General features: G+C 39.1%; 1 protein-coding gene across 3 annotated transcripts in view; it reads left to right on the top strand.

The window, feature by feature from the left end:
* The window catches only part of Sarnp (SAP domain containing ribonucleoprotein), a 46,898-nt gene that overhangs the window by 25,401 nt on the left and 5,164 nt on the right, over nucleotides 1-16,333 (top strand). For all 3 annotated transcript variants that reach the window (XM_027392126.2, XM_027392127.2, XM_027392128.2), the window contains 2 exons: nucleotides 4,313-4,338; nucleotides 4,866-4,934. In XM_027392126.2, coding sequence (XP_027247927.1) covers nucleotides 4,313-4,338; nucleotides 4,866-4,934 — 95 coding nt within the window. The remainder of the gene's footprint in view (nucleotides 1-4,312; nucleotides 4,339-4,865; nucleotides 4,935-16,333) is intronic.

The following is a 16,333-nucleotide window of genomic DNA, read 5'->3' as shown; positions in this document are numbered from 1 at the left end:
CCTCAAAATATATTATTTTAACATAGGGTATAGCAATGTATTCCTGCAACCCTAGCACTGGGACTAAGCCAAGAGAATTGTTAGTTGAAATCCAGCCTTAGCTATGTACAAACAAACAAACAAACCAAAAAAAAGGCCAAAAAAACTGTCTTAAACTGGGTGTGGTGGCACTTACCTTTAATCCCACCTTTAATTCCTTTTGGGAGGAAGAGGTAGCTGGATATCTTGAGTTCAAGGCCAGCCTAATCTACAGAGTTGAGTTCCAGGACAGTTGAGGCTACACAGAGAGAAACCCAGTCTGGGAAAAAAAAAAAAACAAAATACAAAAACGGGTGGGTGGAGCTGTCTTTAAAAAGAAGGGCCTAGTGACTGGGTATGTATCTCAGTTTGTAAGGTACTTGCCTAGCATGCAAAAGGCTCTGGTTTTGAGGTCTAGTACTGTATAAACCAGGCATTATGGTGCATACCTGAAATACTGAAATTTGGATAGTGGAAGCATGAGGATCAACTTCATGTCATCTTTAACTACATAGGGTGTTTGAGGCCAATTTATATTGCATGGGATTCTACAAAAAAAAAAAAAAAAAAATTCTAGATGCCCAGAAGAATGTTTTCCTAGCATATTAAAAGCCCTGGGTTTGAGCTGGGTGTTGGTGGTGCATGCCTTTAATCCCAGCACTCGGGAGGCAGAGGCAGGAGGATCTCTGAGTTCGAGGCTAGCCTGGTCTCCAGAACGAGTGTCAGGATAGGCTCCAAAGCTACACAGAGAAACCCTGTTTCGGTGGGGGTTGGGGGGGAGAACCAATATGTGTTACTTTTATAAAAAGAAATAAGAGAAAGTTACTTTTTTTTTTTTTTTTTTTTTTTTTGAGATAGGGTCTCCCTGGCCTTGAACTCAGAGATTCTGCCTCCTGAGTGCTGGAATTCAAGGTGTGCACCAACTCACAAAGTTTCTAAGTTGTGTCTTAGAAAAGAATATAGCACCTCTTCTCCAGGATTTAATGTAGCCACAATCCAATCCTGTCATGATCTTTCAGTAATTTAATGTGTTAAGAAAATAAGTTGGTGTACTTGCAAAAACCATCAAGGCTGGGAGCATAACCCTGGGATTGTTCCCAGCACTCTAAAAAGGAATAAGAAAACTGCTTGCTGCCATCACTAGTATGTTAGCAATGACACATATTGTGACTGTTGGTTATATCAAAAGAAATGCAGTAGAATTGGTGTGGGTAGTATAGAGTTGACTTAAATGATGATGCTTTATGAAGAAAAATGAAAGCAAAAATTAAACCAGATGATGTGGCCCAAGTGCTATATAATCCCAGCACTTGGGAGTCTGAAGCAGAAGAATCACCACAGATTTAAGGCTAATCTGATTTATAGTGAGACTCTGTCTAAGAAACTTCAAGGCCAGTCATAGTGACACAAGCCTTTGAGCCAGCACTGGGAGACGGAAAGCAGATGGATCTTTCTGAGTTCTAGGACAGCCAGGGTTATGTAGAGGCCCTGTCTCAATATACCACAAAAAAAAAAAAGAAAGAAAAAAAAAAACCCAAAACAAAACAACTCTTCCCCATACCCCCAAGAAATCTAAAATTAATAGTCTGAAAAGGAATCACTAAAGTAATATATAAGTAACTTTTGCAGTTATTTATACATTCTGACATATTAGAACTACAGAATAAGCTGGGCAGTTTGTGGTGCACACCTTTAATAACAGCACTTTGGAGGCAGAGACAGGTGGATCTCTGTAAATTTGAGGCCAGCCTGGTCTACAAGAGCAAGTTCCAGGACAGGCTCCAAAGCTACAGAGAAACCAAACTACAGAATAAGTTTTAGAAGAATTTAGGAAATGTAAAAGGAAATACTATTTTGAACCAGAGCATAAGACATTTAATAGTTACTGTGTGAATGTTTACAGTGGGGAGTTAGGGAACCCCTTATGAGATAAAGATTAGTTAAGATTTTGAAAAATTTTGTTGTGGGATAGCTCCCAGAGAAGACTGCTCAGACATGCCTTTAAGCCAATAGAAAGCCTTTATTGGGCTGGAGCTATGGCTCAGCTGTTAAGAGCACTGACTGGTCTTCCAGAGGACCTGGGTTCAAATTCCATCACCCACATGGCAGTTCACAACTGTCTGTAATGCTAGTTCTAAGGGACCTGACACCCTCACACAGACATACTTGCAAGCAAAACACCAATGCACATAAAATTAGTTAGCTGGCTTATAACTTGGTGTTTGAGATCCCAGTGTCCAAGCCTTTCCCAGGGTGAGCTTTTATGCACAAAAACAATGTTCTTGGTTGATATACTTTGGTTAACAAGAATAGTTAGCCAGGAGTAGAACTACAGAAGCCAAAAATCATGGTTAGTACATTAGAGATTTTTCCCAGAATTATGGAATTGATGGATTAGGCCTTTTTTAAATTTCGGCAGATGATGTGGTCTATGTGCTGAGTTTTACAGCCTGAATGTGCTTCCATCATTGTTGTGTTAGGGTCTCAGGGGCCCAGTTGCAATTTGGAACAGATAATTATCATTGGGTATAGTGGTACCTACATGTAATCCAAGATCTTGAGGGTGGAAAAGTGGACAAACATGGTTTGGGGTTTGAGGTCATCCTCTACTCTATAAATACTGTATCAGTTACTTTTCTGTTGTGGTAAAACATCATGATGAGAGGCAAATTGAAGAAGAGAGAATTTATTTTGGCTGATGGTTCCAGAATGATAGGAGTCCATCATGGTGGAGCAGAGAGCTCATATCTTGAAACATAGACTCAGAGCATACATAGAGAGTGAACTAGATATACGCTAGACTTTTTTCCCTCAAAGCCTGTCTCCAGTTATACTTTCTTCAGCTAGGCCGTATTTTCCTGAACCTCCTTAAACACCACTACCAGCTAGGGACCAGGTTTTCAAATGTTAACGTTTTTGGGTGACATTTCTTGTTCAAACCAACATATATACATACATACATACATACATACACACACACACACACACACACACACACACACACACAGTATGTAACACACAGTATTTTAGTTTATTCAGAAGTCTTTGCAACATTACAGTGAGTCTGATATTTACTACCCACAAAAGAAATTTTGTACCTATTATCAGTTATTCTTCATTCCCTCTTCTACCCCAGTGCTCATTATGATCTCTTTCCTTTAGCCTCCTGAATGCTAAAATTACAGATCTTTGCCACTGGTCCCGTTCTATATGCCTATTTTTGTTTTTCTTTTTAAGACAAGGGTTTCTCTGTGTATCCTTCTGTCCTGGAACTCTCTGTAGAGGAGAGTCCACCTGCTTCTGCTTCTCAAGTGCTGGGATAAAGGCATGTGCCACCTCCACTGGGCATGTGTGTCTTACCTTTTTGTGTATAGACAGTGCTTTGCCACTGAACATCATTCTCAGCCCAACATGTTTTCAAGATTGATATTAAAGAATATTTCATTCCTTTGATTGTTTATAATACATTCCATTATATGGATATGCTCTTTTATTTAACCAGTTGATAATTGCTTATTGCTTTCACTATTTGCCTTTTTTTTTTTTTTTTTTTTTTTGGTTTTTCGAGACAGGGTTTCTCTGTGTAGCTTTGGAGCCTATCCTGGCACTTGCTCTGGAGACCAGGCTGGCCTCAAACTCACAGAGATCCGCCTGCCTCTGCCTCCCGAGTGCTGGGATTAAAGGCGTGTGCCACCAACGCCTGGCTATATTTGTCTGATACAGTTAATGACACTGTGAATATTTGTTTTTAAGTTTTTGTTCTTCAGTTTCTTGAATCCATGTCTAGAAGATAGCTTACATGGAGTTGGTTCTCTTTTTTTCACCTTTTCTTGGACTCTGGGGATGAACTGTCAGGCTTGTGGAGCAAACAACTTTACCTGCTGAGCCATTTCACCAGCACCAGTGTAAAAAATTCTTAACCACAAAAGAATCTGTGGGGGCTGGAGAGATGGCTCAGAGGTTAAGAGCACTAACTGCTCTTCCAGAGGTCCTGAGTTCAATTCCCAGCAACCACATGGTGGCACAACCATCTGTTATGAGATCTGGTGCCCTCTTCTAGAGTGCAGATATACATGGAAGCACAATGTTACATAATAAACAAACAAATAAGTAAAATAAAAAAAGAATCTGTGGAAGTAACAAATCCTATTGTAGGTATTGTTCTATTTTTAATTAATTAAATTTTTGAGACTGTCTCACGTATGTCTTTAAGGTTTTTATCTTGTGTGTCATGTTTATGCTCTTAATTTGAAGTTTTAATTTTAATAAATAATTAAACATTTTCCCCCCCTAGGTCTGTCATCTGACACCAAGCCTATGGTATGAAATCTTTTTTTCTCTTGCAAGCCAATCTTAATTCTGTACTTTTAAAGATAGACTCTTTGTTGTGTTGGAGGAGACTCGAGATCATGAGCTTGGTAACTGTTTACAGTATAGTGTGCCTTGAATTTTAAGTGTTTGAAGTCTGGGGAAGATAGAATAATGGCCACATCTTCAAGTTACCATAGATAACCTTCTTTCCTACCAGCCATCAATTTGAAAGAGTAAGTAGATTTTTGTTAGCTCAAAATAACCCTCAAGTTTTAGGTTTTAGGCCTTACAGCTTTTGGTAGTACCTAATCAAATTCCTTCCTTCCTTCCTTCCTTCCTTCCTTCCTTCCTTCCTTCCTTCCTTCCTTCCTTCCTTCCTTTCTTATCATTGGGATGAGTAGGTGTCACTTGGTTCCTGAGTTTGCCACATAGGGTATGTTTGATGTCAGTAGGCTCATTTGAACTCAGTTTTGGACCATAGTTTCTGCCTTCTCTTTATTTTATTCTTATTTTTTAATGTGTCTCTATTTTTGTAGGTTAACCTGGATAAACTAAAGGAAAGAGCACAGAGATTTGGTTTGAATGTCTCTTCCATTTCTAGAAAGGTAATATATGTTGCTGTAATTGCTGTTTTTAGAATATTACAACAGCCTGGGAAGCTTGTACAGATTAGAAAGGATTTATGTGAAATTATTTTGTAAAGTTGACTTTTTAGCACTTCATTTTTTTTCTGAGACTATGTTTTACTTTACATACATGAGAGACTTTTTTTTTTAAAGATTTTATTTATTTATTATGTATACAACACTCTGCTTCCATGTATATCTGCACACCAGAAGAGGGAACCAGATCTCATAATGGATGGTTGTGAGCCACCATGTGGTTGCTGGGGATTGAACTCAGGACCTCTGGAAGAACAGTCAGTGCTTGTACTGAGCCGTCTCTCCAGCCCACATGTGAGACTTTTAATGCATACATAATATATATATTGTTATATATATATTATGTATGCATTAAAAGTATATATGACATATACTTATATATATTATGTATATATATATACATATATATTATGTGTATATATATACATATATATTATGTATATATGACATATATACATAAATCCCATGAATATAATAGATAGTATATTCTGTCCCAAATCATTTCATAGTTCTTTGAACCCCACAATATTTCACTCTCCACAAGAGATATAAATTAGGATCATGTTCTGAGGTGTAGGAGTGTATGTAATATTGTTGTCAATATATATTAAATACGTTAGCACTTCATTTTTATAAGTCATTTGAATACCATTGCCTCACTTAATGATTACATCATATGAACTATTAACAAAATAATTTTGTCCTCTAGATTGTTTTCATAGCTTATACCCAGACTACTAAAACACAGCTGGTTTCTCTTTTGGTACATTGTTGAATATAGGGAGGCAGATCGGTCTCTGTAGTGATAGCCATGTTTAAAAGACATTGTGGACTTTAGACATGTTAAAATTTGCCTTAAGTGTTCTGATACAGGTATAATGGGAATTAGAGAGAAAACAGGTACCTAGAATAAAATTTGGAGTTCATATAGAACAAAAATAAGATATTTCATTTTTCCCCTGCTCATCTGCTAACTGATACTATTTAGTTTTTTAAGCAAGATAGCTTTGTTAATACCATTCTGGGGTGACCACTTCTCCAAAGCACACTTGCCTTTGAATTTTGTTAGGTGTGCTGGAAGAAATGATAAAGATTCTCCTTTTTCCTTACTGTACTTGCTAATTTTAGTTTTGTGAGACTGGAGGCACATTTCCTAGTTTAAATAGGAGCAGGCTGGCTCAAAGCAGAAAAAAATATCATTTAGAAAACAAACAACTTGCTGGGTGGTGGCGGCGGCGGCGGTGGCAGGCAGATCTCTGAGTTCGAAACCAGCCTGTTATATAAGAGCTAGTTCCAGGACAGGCTCCAAAGCCACAGAGAAACCCTGTCTTGAAAAACAAAACAATAAAGTTTAAAAAAGAAAAGAAAAGAAAAATAACTTTTGGGGCTGGGAAGGTCGCTCAGATGTTAGGAGTGCATTATTCCTTGCATCCATGTCAGCTGGCTCAGACCATCTGTGCTCCAGCTTGAGAGGATTTGATGCTCTCTTTCGGCCTCCCTGGGTGTGTGCACATGCAGAAGCTGGAGAAGGGCATCAGGTTTCCTTTGTTTCCACCTTATTTCTTTGAGTCAGAATCTCTTCTGAACCTGGAGCTCATTTTTCCCCTTCCCCAACCTTTTCTCCTTCCTATTAAAATTAAACTTCCAGTGCAGAAGGGATCTTTTTTTTTTTCTGCCAAGGGTTCTTGAAAAGATAATGTGAACTAAATGGTAATGGTGTTTTTCTTTGCTTCATTTGGTCTCCTGTTTTCTACTCTGCCTTAATGTTAGACACACCTATTTGTTTTTTGTTTTGTTCTTTTTGAGACATGTTTCTCTGTGTAGTCCTGTCTGTCCTGGAACTTGCTCTATAGACCAGGTTGGCTTTGAACTCAAGAGATCCACCTGCCTCTGCCTGAGTACTAGGATTAAAGGTATGCGCCACTACCTCCCAGACACATGCTTTTGTTTTTTGAGTTTCTCTGAGTAGCAGCTAGCTGTCGTGGATAGACACACACTTTTGGCATAGCCATGTTTGAGGAGGAATTAGTTGAAGTATTACACACACACACACACACACACACACACACACACACACACACGGACGCACACACGCACGCACGCACGCACACACGCACGCACGCACACACGCATGCACGCACGCACACGTGCACATACACAATTTAAAAGTTATAAAAATCTGTATAAGAAAAAATGGGTGGTGCTTGGTTTTAGGTGTAGGGCTATACTGTATGTGTTAACTGGGGTTTTGTTTGTTGTGTGTATGTGGTTTAATTTTTATGGGATGGGTGGGGAGTATTGGTTGGGCATTGAATCTAGAGACTCAAGCAACAAGTGCTCTACTGTGGAACTACAGCTACAACTCTGTTAGGGGTTTTTTGCTAGGAAATTTTCCTGATCTGTGGATTGTAGAAGTTTAGGAAAGTTTAAGATACTAACACTCAAGAGGGCTAACACAAGTAATATTATTTGGGAGCATTGATAAGGAGGGTAGCAGTTTACATACATGGGCACCATTGAAATAAAATTGAATAATACCTGATAACTTCCCCCCACCCTTTTTTTTAAAGCAGGGTCTCACTCTCTAGGTCTGATGGCCATGAACTCAATATGGCTGGCTTTGAACTCAAAAGAAGAGGGTGTCAGATTCCCTAGAATGGGAGATATGGATGGTTTTGAGTTACCATATAAGTGCTGGGTGGGAATCAAACTTGGGTCCTCTGCTGGGGAGGACCTTGTAGGTGGTTATGGTGGGTAGGGAAGCGAACTGCCACAGGTGAGTGAAAACTCAGTTGAGATTGACTTTGTCAGCCTGAATCAAGATAGGGAGTCTGATCATGTCTGAATAATCCCAACAAATTTAAACACAGCATAATTTGGAAAAAAGTTTCCCAGTGCATAAGGAAGCAGAAGCTATTTACATCAAAACTCAACTCAGGGTACATGTACTTTCTTCAAAAAAGATGGGGTCTAGAGATAGGCTGCCTGTATTAGCGTAAGGGCCTAAGGAAGGGTCTGGCCTGGTCTTGGTCATGCAGATAGTGTAGAGGTCATTTGGGCTGCTAGCTACCTCAGGTCCTGGGAGCTTGGGAAGCCCCTGACTGTAAGGGTCATTTAGGTTGCTAGCCACCTCTGGTCCTGGACATAGGAGCTTGATAGGGCTTAGCCCAACAGATAATGCATATCACCAAGCTACTAATCACTTCCAGTTCCAGTTCCTGGCTTTCTTTCTGGATGGAAGAACAGGTTTTTTTTTTTTTTTTTTTTTTTTTCATCTTTCCCATTGGAGAGACTTCCTGTGTTGCTTAACGTTCTTGGTTTCTTTGGAGATCTGTGTGCACAAGCACCTTCATGCTGTGCTCCCAACATTGTACAAGAGCAACAAGTGCTCTTAACCTTTGAGTCATATTTCCAGTCTCAGCTCTTATATTTTCTTTGATGCCCCCTTTTCTTTGATCGTATTTGAGCCTTACATGAGAGGTTGATATGCATGTCCCATTTAGGTCTGAACATTCTCAGCACGGTAACCAGTTAAGAGTCTGTGCATGACTGCTATATACTGCAAAAAAGCAGCTTTTCTGACTAAGGTTAGCAACCTGTGAGTATAAATGTAAGTATTTAGAAGAAGTTTGACAGTGTGTCCATTTAGCAAGTCAACAATTGTGGGATTATGTCCTCCCTTGCTTGTGCTTTTGACAGGGTTATAGTACAAGGCGTGAATTCTCACATGTGGAGCAGTTGTGAAAATCAATCAGAAAGCAATTGTCAGCCTTGGCAGCACCTGTCTTTATATTCCTAGCTATCTTGCTGGCCCAAAAGTATAATTTTTAATTACAAAGTAGTAGTTTTCCATCTCCCCTCCTTTCCCATGCTCCCTCACTCTCAACCTCACTTAAGCTTTTAACATCCCTGTCCCCTTAAGTATTTTCCACGAACTCCAACATACTTTCAAATCACACGTGTTTTACTATTCCGTCTGCCTTAAGGCCTTTTCCCTGCCTCCTCATTATTAAGGGCCATATTAAACATACAGATTTATAAATTTGAAGTTAGAGTCCTCATATGAGAGAGAACATGTGGCCATTGTCTTTTCTGGACCTGGTCTACCTCATTTAATGCAATGTTTTCCAGTTCTACCTTTTGTTCTATAAATTGCAATTTCTTTATAGCTGAATAAAATTCCATTGTATGTTCCACATTTTCCTTATCCATTCCTCAGATGGTGAACACCTGTGATTTCACTTCCTAGTTATTGTCAGCAGTGCAGCTCTGAACATGGATGTCAAAGCATCTTTGTAGTAGGAAGACAACTGAATTTTTTATTATAATTTTTTGAGTTTATAATTGTATTATTTCCCCCCTCCCTTCTTCCACTCCACCCATGTGCCTTCCCCCTTGCTCTTTCTTAGATTCATGGTCTCCTTAGCTATTAAAATCATGTGTACATGTTCCTGAATATGTACATGAAACATGCTCAGTTTGCATATTGTCACACGTGTGTTTATGTTGTTAGGGCTGACCATTTGGTATTAGATAATCAGTTGGTATGCTCTTGCCTGGGAAAGATTATTTCTCCCTCTTAGCATTCCTTAATTGAATTTAGGTTTGTCGTCTGTAGCCTTTATTATATTGAGATACATAATAAAGTCCTTTTTTTTGTTGTTTTGATTTGTTTGTTTGTTTGTTTGTTTGTTTTTCGAGACAGGGTTTCCTGTATAGCTTTGGAGCCTATCCTGGCACTCGCTCTGGAGACCAGGCTGGCCTCGAACTCACAGAGATTCGCCTGCCTCTGCCTCCTGAGTGTTGGGATTAAAGACGTGCGTCACCAACTGCCTGGCCGAGGTATGGTCCTTCTATTCCTAGATTTTTCAGACCTTATATTATTAAAGATGTATTTTATTTCTTGTGAGTGGTTTGCTTGCATGTATATAAATGTACCATCTGTATGCAGGGCCAGCTGGGGATAGAGATAGAAACTGGAGTTACAGGCTGTTGTGAACCAGTAGATAGGTGTTAGGAACTGTATTGTGGCCCTCTGCAAGAGTCACAAATGCTCTTTAGCTGCTGAGCCATCTCTAGTCAAATTTTGTGGATGTTGAGCATGAAAGGATACTGGATTTTGTCAAGAACCTTTCCATGTGTAACAAGAAGACCATGGGATTTGGTTGGGAACTTGCTGTGTAGATCAGGCTGTCCTTAAACTCACAGCCCATTTGTGTAAAATCAAACATTTTTTGATTTAAGTATATTAAACCATCTCTGTATCTCTGAAATAAAGGCAACTTGGTCATAATCAGTGATATTTTTATTATTTTTTAAATTCTGTTTGCAAATATCTTTATGAAAATGTTGATTAGGAAAAAGAGTTTGGTTATGTTCCTTTTCTGTTTTGTGGAGAATTTGGTGTTGTTCTTTGAAGGTCTGATAAAATTCACTAGTGAATTCATCTGGACCTTTTCTTTCTTTTATTATTATTATTTTTTTCTTTTTAGAAAGATTTAATCCCAGCCCTTTTCTAGAGGCTTCATCAGGTCAGTCAATGATACATAGTGAGACCCTGTCTCAAAAAACAAAACAAAAAAGAAAACAAAACAAAAAGAAACAAGCTAATGAGTAGGAATTGCAAAGCTTTAACCTTGGTAATGGAATAGGGTCTTCTAGGAAAATGAAAATGTCTCTGAGCAGTGTCATATCAAGGCTTACTTTTTTGGTAGTTACTGAGTGTGATGGCAGTGATAGTTATAAATGTGGTCTGAGGTGTTCTGTCAAAATCTAGAACATGCTAATTTCTTTCCTCACCTCCATAGTCTGTGACTTTTTTGTGCTGTGTTTTGTTTTTGGTTTTTGAAGCAAGGCTATCTTTGAACATGCCATTACTTGAGGCTGACCTCCAGCTGATCTGCTGCTTCTACCTGCTTCTCCACTCAGATGCTAGTTTCCTGGTTTCTGTGTGTGGTGTTTTATTTTGTTCTTTTTAATTACTATTTTATTCAAATCTTACCTTTTAATTTCCAGAGCAGGTTCTTAGGACAGAAATAGAAATATCTTTGCAATGTTGAATTATCTTTGCAATCTTGAATTCTCAAATTCCTAGTAGTGAGATCTTTTATTTATACTGAGTTAATTTTAATTTCTTGTATTTATTTCACAGAAACATTGAGGTTTGAAATGCTTAATGTGGACTTTAGAGAATATTTTGGTGTAGAATTAACTAGGATATAGCTCAGGAGCAGTTATAGAATTCTCACTATCATGCCTTTGTGTGATTTTGTAGAAGGAACGGTTGAAAATAAACAGTATTATGAGGGGCCTAAAAGGATAGGCCTTATTAGTATTCTAGAATAGTATGTGTCTTTGGAGAAATCCCTTTCCCCCTACTTTGACACTTGTTTCTCTGCCATTCTTAAAGGGTCTTTTCATGGTTGAATCTAATCATCCTAACTCTTGACCCTGCACAAGTGTGTCCTTATCTTGTCTTTTTAAAAATAGTTCATTGATTAACTTTTAGAGCTATAGTTTGCTGTTTTGCTCAGGGTGCAATCTATTTCCAGATTCAAGCTTTTGGCATGTTTTTGCTTGTGAAGTTACGCTTGTGAAAGATTCTCACTGCTTTTCTGCTTGAATTCTAGGACTGTAATAGGTATCTATGATTCTTTCCTAGCTTTTCTTTAAATTTTTTTTATTATTTTATGTGTGTGTATTTTGCTTGCATGTATGTCTTTGTGTGTCTTTAGTGCCCTTGCAGACCAAAGAGGGCGAAAGATTCCCTAGAACTGGAGTTAGAAATGATTGTGTTATGTGGATGCTGGCAGTTGAACTTGGGTCATCTGGAAGGGCACCCGGTGCTCTTTAACGACTGAGTCGTCTCTCTAGGCTCCCAGCTTTTCTCTTGACTTTTACAACAATCCCTGAAGCTGAGATCTTCATTTGTAATATTTGTGGGGAAAATAGAGCCAGATGGCAGCCTTATTTGGATTTGATGAGATGTTTTTTTGAAATTTTCTATCAGTACTTTGTCAAATATAATTGTAGTTATTTCTAAGTATGGTTGTACATAAGTAAATACCAGGATCTTAAGAAACAGAGTTCCTGGCAAGGCATAGTAGGTAGTTCATGCCTCAACTCCCAGGGAGAAGCTTGGAATATCTGTGAGTTTAAGGCCAGCCTAGTCTACAAAGCAAGTTCTGGCCAGCCAGGTTTTCATAGTAAGCCCATGTCTCAAAAAAACCAGAGAAATACTCCCCTAGTCCAGCAAGATGGCTTAGTAGGTGAGAGTGCTTTCCATGCAAGTGTGGCAGCTTGAATTCAGTCTCAAGAATCTGTAGTTGAAGGAAAGAATTGACTTCCAAAAATTGTTCTCTGACCTTTAGGTTCAGGGCATGAACTATTACAGGCATATCACACATACACATGTATGTGCATATAAACAATATTAATAAATAATAACAAAGATTACAGCTCTATAAGCGTGTCCTTTTGAGATTCTTATGTATTAGGTTGATACGACAACAAGAATATGTTTTTTTATGTAGACCAAATAAAAAAGCCTTCACTCAACACTTCTGAATGCTCCAGAAAAATCCTTTTTTGCATTGTTATTCTCTGAATATTTTGGTTATGATAACATTCACTCTCTCTTAAAAGTTTTATTTTCTTTATTGACTTGACATTTCTGCCAAGCTCTGTGTCACTTATCCTTAAAAGCAATCACTTCCTGGCTTCTAAGGGAAGGAGGTGGGAACTTTTAATAGAAATTGGTTTCCTGGGGTCTCAAGTGTGAAGCCTTCATTTCCTCCACCTGCTTTTCTTTGTCCTACAATCAGCTAGAGCAAAGCTGAGATGACCTCCTCTGGTGAGTGGGGGGGTGGGGGTGGCACTGGGGACATGGTCCTGGGAAAAGTGATAGGGACTTGTGAGAAGAGTTTTTGGTGATGAGCAATGATGACTTTGGTTTAAAAATCCTACAAAGGTAGAAAGCATGGTTTCTTGGTTTCTCACTCTGTTTGGCTCTACGGTTCTCACAGTCTGTTGGCCCTGAGGAGATTCTGATGTCACAGAGACTGTTGAGTACAGGAAAGATGACTGTAGTGTGTATGTGTTTAAGGAGTGTTCTTAGACCTCTTTGCTAAGGTGGCATGCTTTCTGCCAGTCCGGTGTTTCACCTTTAATCTGTCTAGATGTGCACATTAATTTTGGGGACCACTATGTGTTCTCTGCACTGGCTGGCATAAAGGCTGAGGAAAAAACAAGGTCAGATGGGTTTCAGGAACTGAAGCAGGGAGATGACAGCTGTGTATTCAAGCATTGAAGTGTTTCTGAGAGAAACCATCAGTGTTGTCATTCACTCTGTGAGTATGAAATTGGAAGCTCATTTACCCTGGAGTGTTTCATAACATTTACCTCTGGGAAGTCAAGGCCAGGTGGACATTAATTTTTCATTGTCCCCTAGGCCCTGTTTTTCATCCTGTTGTCAGTCACATGGTGGTAGATTCAGAGTCCTAAGGCCCTTTTGCCTTACAATCTTAAATTCATTTAGAAAATCAGATTAGCCGGAGAACTGCTGACATCTTAATGTATATTATAATTAATTTACAGAAAGCACCGGCTCCTTGTTATTTTTGCAAAGTTTAACTGGCTTGGGGCTGGGGCTAGAGCTCAATGGTAGAGCACGAATGTCTTCAAGGGCTCACATTCTTTATGGGGGGGGGTGGCAAGAAGACAACTATTTTAGCTCATGGCAAGCTTCTTTACTCCAAAGGAAAGATTTCCTGAGGGAAAATAGTTGTAGTGCCTTAGGTTCTTTCTACTTGTAGAAGTATCTTGACTAGGTCTTCAGATTGGAATTTGTCCTCACACGTGGTATAAGAGGACTGATACATGAATAACTTTGTTGTACTCACCAGTAACAACGGTACCCAGCTTTGGTCTCTTAAGATAATAATGATGATTTTTCTTATTTGAGTTCAGTGACTACTTTTGTGTTCCTTAGAATTTCTGAGTTCAAAATTTTAAATGTGCCGGAATTACACTGCAGGTCACTGTTGTTTTTGCGGTTCTTTTATGAGCTAGAGTGGTTGGTACTGGTCAGATTGAAAGAGGTGACTGTTTTGAGGGCTTTAACTTACTGCTTACAGGGAACTAATTATATCAAAGTGGACTGCCTTTGGCAAAGTCTATGAGCAGTATTTGTATATTCAAGATAAAATCAATAAGTTTTGTAAAATGTTCTTTTGAATTTGAAACTTGAAGAGAAAAGTTGAGTTTGGAAACCAACAAAAAGTTTGAACTCATTTTTGTATAGACACATTAATGTTGGTATTCTGCTGGGAGGAAAAAAAAAAATCACTTTTTAAAAAAAATCCATGGTATCGATTACCAATTGCTGTAGGTAATTTTCTGTTGTGTGCTTAAGTCCTGGCTGCAGTAGAAATGGTTGGTGCCACAGCTCCTGAATTAAAGTGTGTACTTAGAACCTACTCCTCCTTTTTTGCTCTTAGAACAGTTGAGGTATTTTAAAACATTCCTGTTGTATTTAGGGTGGAGTCAATTCTTTTTTGTTTGTTATTTGAGACAGAGTCTCACTATGTGACTCTGGCTGTCCTTGAACTCACAGAGAGAGATACTATCTGCCTCTGCCTCTTGAGTGCTTCGACTAAAAGTGTGCACCACTATACCAGGCTTGGGTGGAGTAAATTCTTAAAAGCTAGCTGCAGCCCTATAACTAACTATATCACTTTGCTTTCCAAGCACTTGCCTCTGATACTGATTTTAATCTTTCTGGATTTCGTATTTCTCTCTTCCATTTCAGTACTTCTGGCTACTTTTCTTCTTTCCTTCTCCCTCTCCTTTCTATAGTACCAGGGGTTAATCCCAAGGCATGAACAGGGTAGGCAAGTGCTATTTATTTATTTATTTATTTATTTATTTATTTATTTTGGTTTTTCGGGACAGGGTTTCTCTGTAGCTTTGGAGCCTATCCTGGCACTTGCTCTGGAGACCAGGCTGGCCTCAAACTCAACAGAGATCCGCTTGCCTCTGCCTCCTGAGTGCTGGGATTAAAGGCGTGCGCCACCAAGCCCCGGCTTGTACATGTGATGTATATCTTAAAACATTCTTGAATGTCACAGTCATTCTTTCAGTGGGTCTTTTTCTTAATGTTCCTAGAGGTCTTGGCAAATATAAAAGCGGGGGGGGGGGGGAGGAGTAAGGAGAGAAGTCAGTTTGGAAAAGTTGAGAGAACCTTCAAAAGGGTCCGGTTTACACTATCTTTATAGTGGAAATACAGTGATAGGGACTGGAGAGCACAAACTACTGTTGTAGAGGACCTGAGTCTGGTTCCCAAAACCTATGTGGGCAGCTCCAGGGGATTTGATGCCCTCTTCTAGCCTCCTCAGACAGAAATCCTGTCTCAAAAAAAAAAAAAAAATTAAAATACACAAAGAAATGCTGGCTCACCATATTCCAGATGAGCATGGATAATGGGATTTGTAAGGTAAAGGGCCCCCAGGTTTGTGCTTGCAGTATGGCCATTTCAGTTGTAGTGTATTGTTGTATCTTGAGCTTTCTCAGGTGCTGTCAGTGTGGAATTGAAATTTTTTTTTTCTTCGAGGCAGGGTTTCTTCATGGCTTTGGAGGCTGTCCTGGAACTAGCTCTTTTTTTTTAAAGATTTATTTATTCATTATGTATACAGTGTTCTGTCTGTCTGTAGGCCTGCAGGCCAGAAGAGAGCACCAGATTTCATTACAGATGGTTGTGAGCCACCATGTGGTTGCTGGTAATTGAACTCGGGACCTCTGGAAGAGCAGCTAGTGCTCTTAACCTCTGAGCTATCTCTCCAGCCCGGAACTAGCTCTTAATAGATCAGGCTGGTCTCGAACTCACAGAGATCCGCCTGCCTCTGTCTCCTGAGTGCGGGGGATTAAAGATGTGTGCCACCACTGCCAGGCTGAATTGAAAAGTTTTTATGCATTTTATTTTATTTATTTTTGTTCAAGACAGGATTTTTCTGTGTAGTTCTGGTATTCGTGAAGCTCACTCTGTAGACCAGGCTGACCTTGAACTCAGGAGACTCACCTGCCTCTGCCTCCCAAGTGCTGGAATTCAAGGCCTGGGCCATCACTGCCAGGCCAAGAGAGTAGTGTATTGAAACATCCTTGTGCTTCTGTAGTTCTCTTGATTATCTTTGGTTTGGCCTCTGGTTTTGGAATATTCAGAGACAGTGTGGCCTGTAGAATACAAATTCTTGGGATTTAAACAAACAAACAAAAATCAAAATTTAAACAAAAATCTAACTTAGAAGAACCTCACAGAAGTGCATTCAAAAATGAAAAAAAAAAAAATC

Source organism: Cricetulus griseus, assembly GCF_003668045.3.
Source record: "Cricetulus griseus strain 17A/GY chromosome 1 unlocalized genomic scaffold, alternate assembly CriGri-PICRH-1.0 chr1_0, whole genome shotgun sequence".
NCBI classification, from domain to species: Eukaryota; Metazoa; Chordata; class Mammalia; order Rodentia; family Cricetidae; genus Cricetulus; species Cricetulus griseus.
Note: the sequence above shows the minus strand (reverse complement) of the source record. Positions and strands in the feature narration are given on the sequence as shown.